Source organism: Otolemur garnettii, unplaced genomic scaffold (genome assembly GCF_000181295.1).
Source record: "Otolemur garnettii isolate 467f Iridium unplaced genomic scaffold, OtoGar3 scaffold00011, whole genome shotgun sequence".
NCBI classification, from domain to species: Eukaryota; Metazoa; Chordata; class Mammalia; order Primates; family Galagidae; genus Otolemur; species Otolemur garnettii.
In genome coordinates, this window is record NW_003852406.1 from 16,999,451 (window position 1) to 17,000,752 (window position 1,302).

The window sequence follows — 1,302 nt, forward strand, 5'->3', positions numbered from 1 at the left end:
TTTTTTGAGACAGAGCCTCAAGCTATCCCCCTGGGTAGAGTGCCATGGCATCACAACTCACAGCAACCTCCAACTCCTGGGCTCAAGCGAGTCTCCTGACTCAGCCTCCCAAGTAGCTGGGACTATAGGCGCCCACCACAACTCCTGGCCATTTTTTTGGTTGCAGCCATCATTGTTGCTTGGCGGGCCCGGGCTGGGGATTCGAACCCACCACCTTAGGTGTATGTGACTGGCGCCTTAGCTGCTTGAGCCACAGGCGCCGAGCCGAGGTGTTCAGTTCTTATGGGCTTCCTGAGAACGGTTCCTGACTACCTTGCTGTGAATAGCACAACTCACACAATAATGTAGCTTCACATAGAGCTTGGGAATCACATAGACGTTAAAGACACTCACTTCAGAAATGTCTCTCACAGCTTCTGCCTCCACTATGTTCCAAATGATGAACTTCTTTATAGCCTTGTCTTTGGGCACGCATCGGGCACAATTCATGCAGCAAATAGGTTGCACATGGCCACGGCCCTTTTTGGCACAACCCTCGTTCCTTCTTTTCTTTGTCATCTTTGAAGTGAGGACGCGAAAGAATTAGTTTCTTTTTTCTTTTTCTGGAGACAGTCTCACTTTGTCACCACCAGTAGAGTGGTGAGGCATCACAGCTCACAACAACCTCAAACCCTTGGGCTTAAGTGATTCTCTGGCCTCAGCCTCCCAAGTAGCTGGGACTACAGGCGCCCACCACAACCAACACCCAGCTATTTTCTTTAGAGACAAGGTCTCACTCTGGCTCAGGCTGGTCTTGAATTCGTGAGCTCAGTCAATACACCTGCCTCCGCCTCTCAGAGAGCTAGGATTACAGGAATGAACCACTGTGCCCAGCCTATACTTACCCTTCTGTTAAAAAAATTTTTTTGAACTTGGGGTCTCACTGTATTTCTAAGGCTAATCTCAAACTCCTAGGCTCAAGTGTGCCCCTGTCCTTAGCCTCCCAAGTAGCTAGGACTACAGACATGTGTTTCTGTGCTCAGTTTTTTTGTTTTGTTTCTTTTTTTAAATAAATAGTAGCTTCCACCACCAGTCTTTTGAAATTACGGAAGTTAGAGATAGCCAAGTGTGGTGGCTCATGCCTGTAGTCTCAGCTACTTTGGAGGCTGACGTGGGAGGATTGCTTGAGGCCAGGGGTCTGAGGCAGCAAATGAGCTATGATCATGCCACTGCACTGTAGCTTAGGCAACAGAGCTCTTAATAAAAAGAAAAAAAGGCTCGGCGCCTATAGCTCAACCGGCTAAGGCGCCAGCCATGTACACC

The 1,302-nt window shown here is 48.7% G+C and overlaps 2 protein-coding genes across 2 annotated transcripts in view; one reads left to right on the forward strand and one right to left on the reverse strand.

Annotated features, from left to right (window-relative positions):
• ZNF609 (zinc finger protein 609) overlaps window positions 1–1,302 on the forward strand; it is a 236,861-nt gene that overhangs the window by 173,315 nt on the left and 62,244 nt on the right. The window lies entirely within an intron of this gene.
• Window positions 274–558, reverse strand: LOC105886460 (40S ribosomal protein S26-like). The gene has a single exon (XM_023510102.1). The coding sequence runs from the start codon at window positions 556–558 to the stop codon at window positions 274–276; it is 285 nt and encodes a 94-aa protein (XP_023365870.1).

Excerpts from the sequence above, each read along its gene's own strand:
- LOC105886460 (XM_023510102.1), bottom strand. The coding sequence starts at position 558 with ATGACAAAGAAAAGAAGGAACGAGGGTTGTGCCAAAAAGGGCCGTGGC.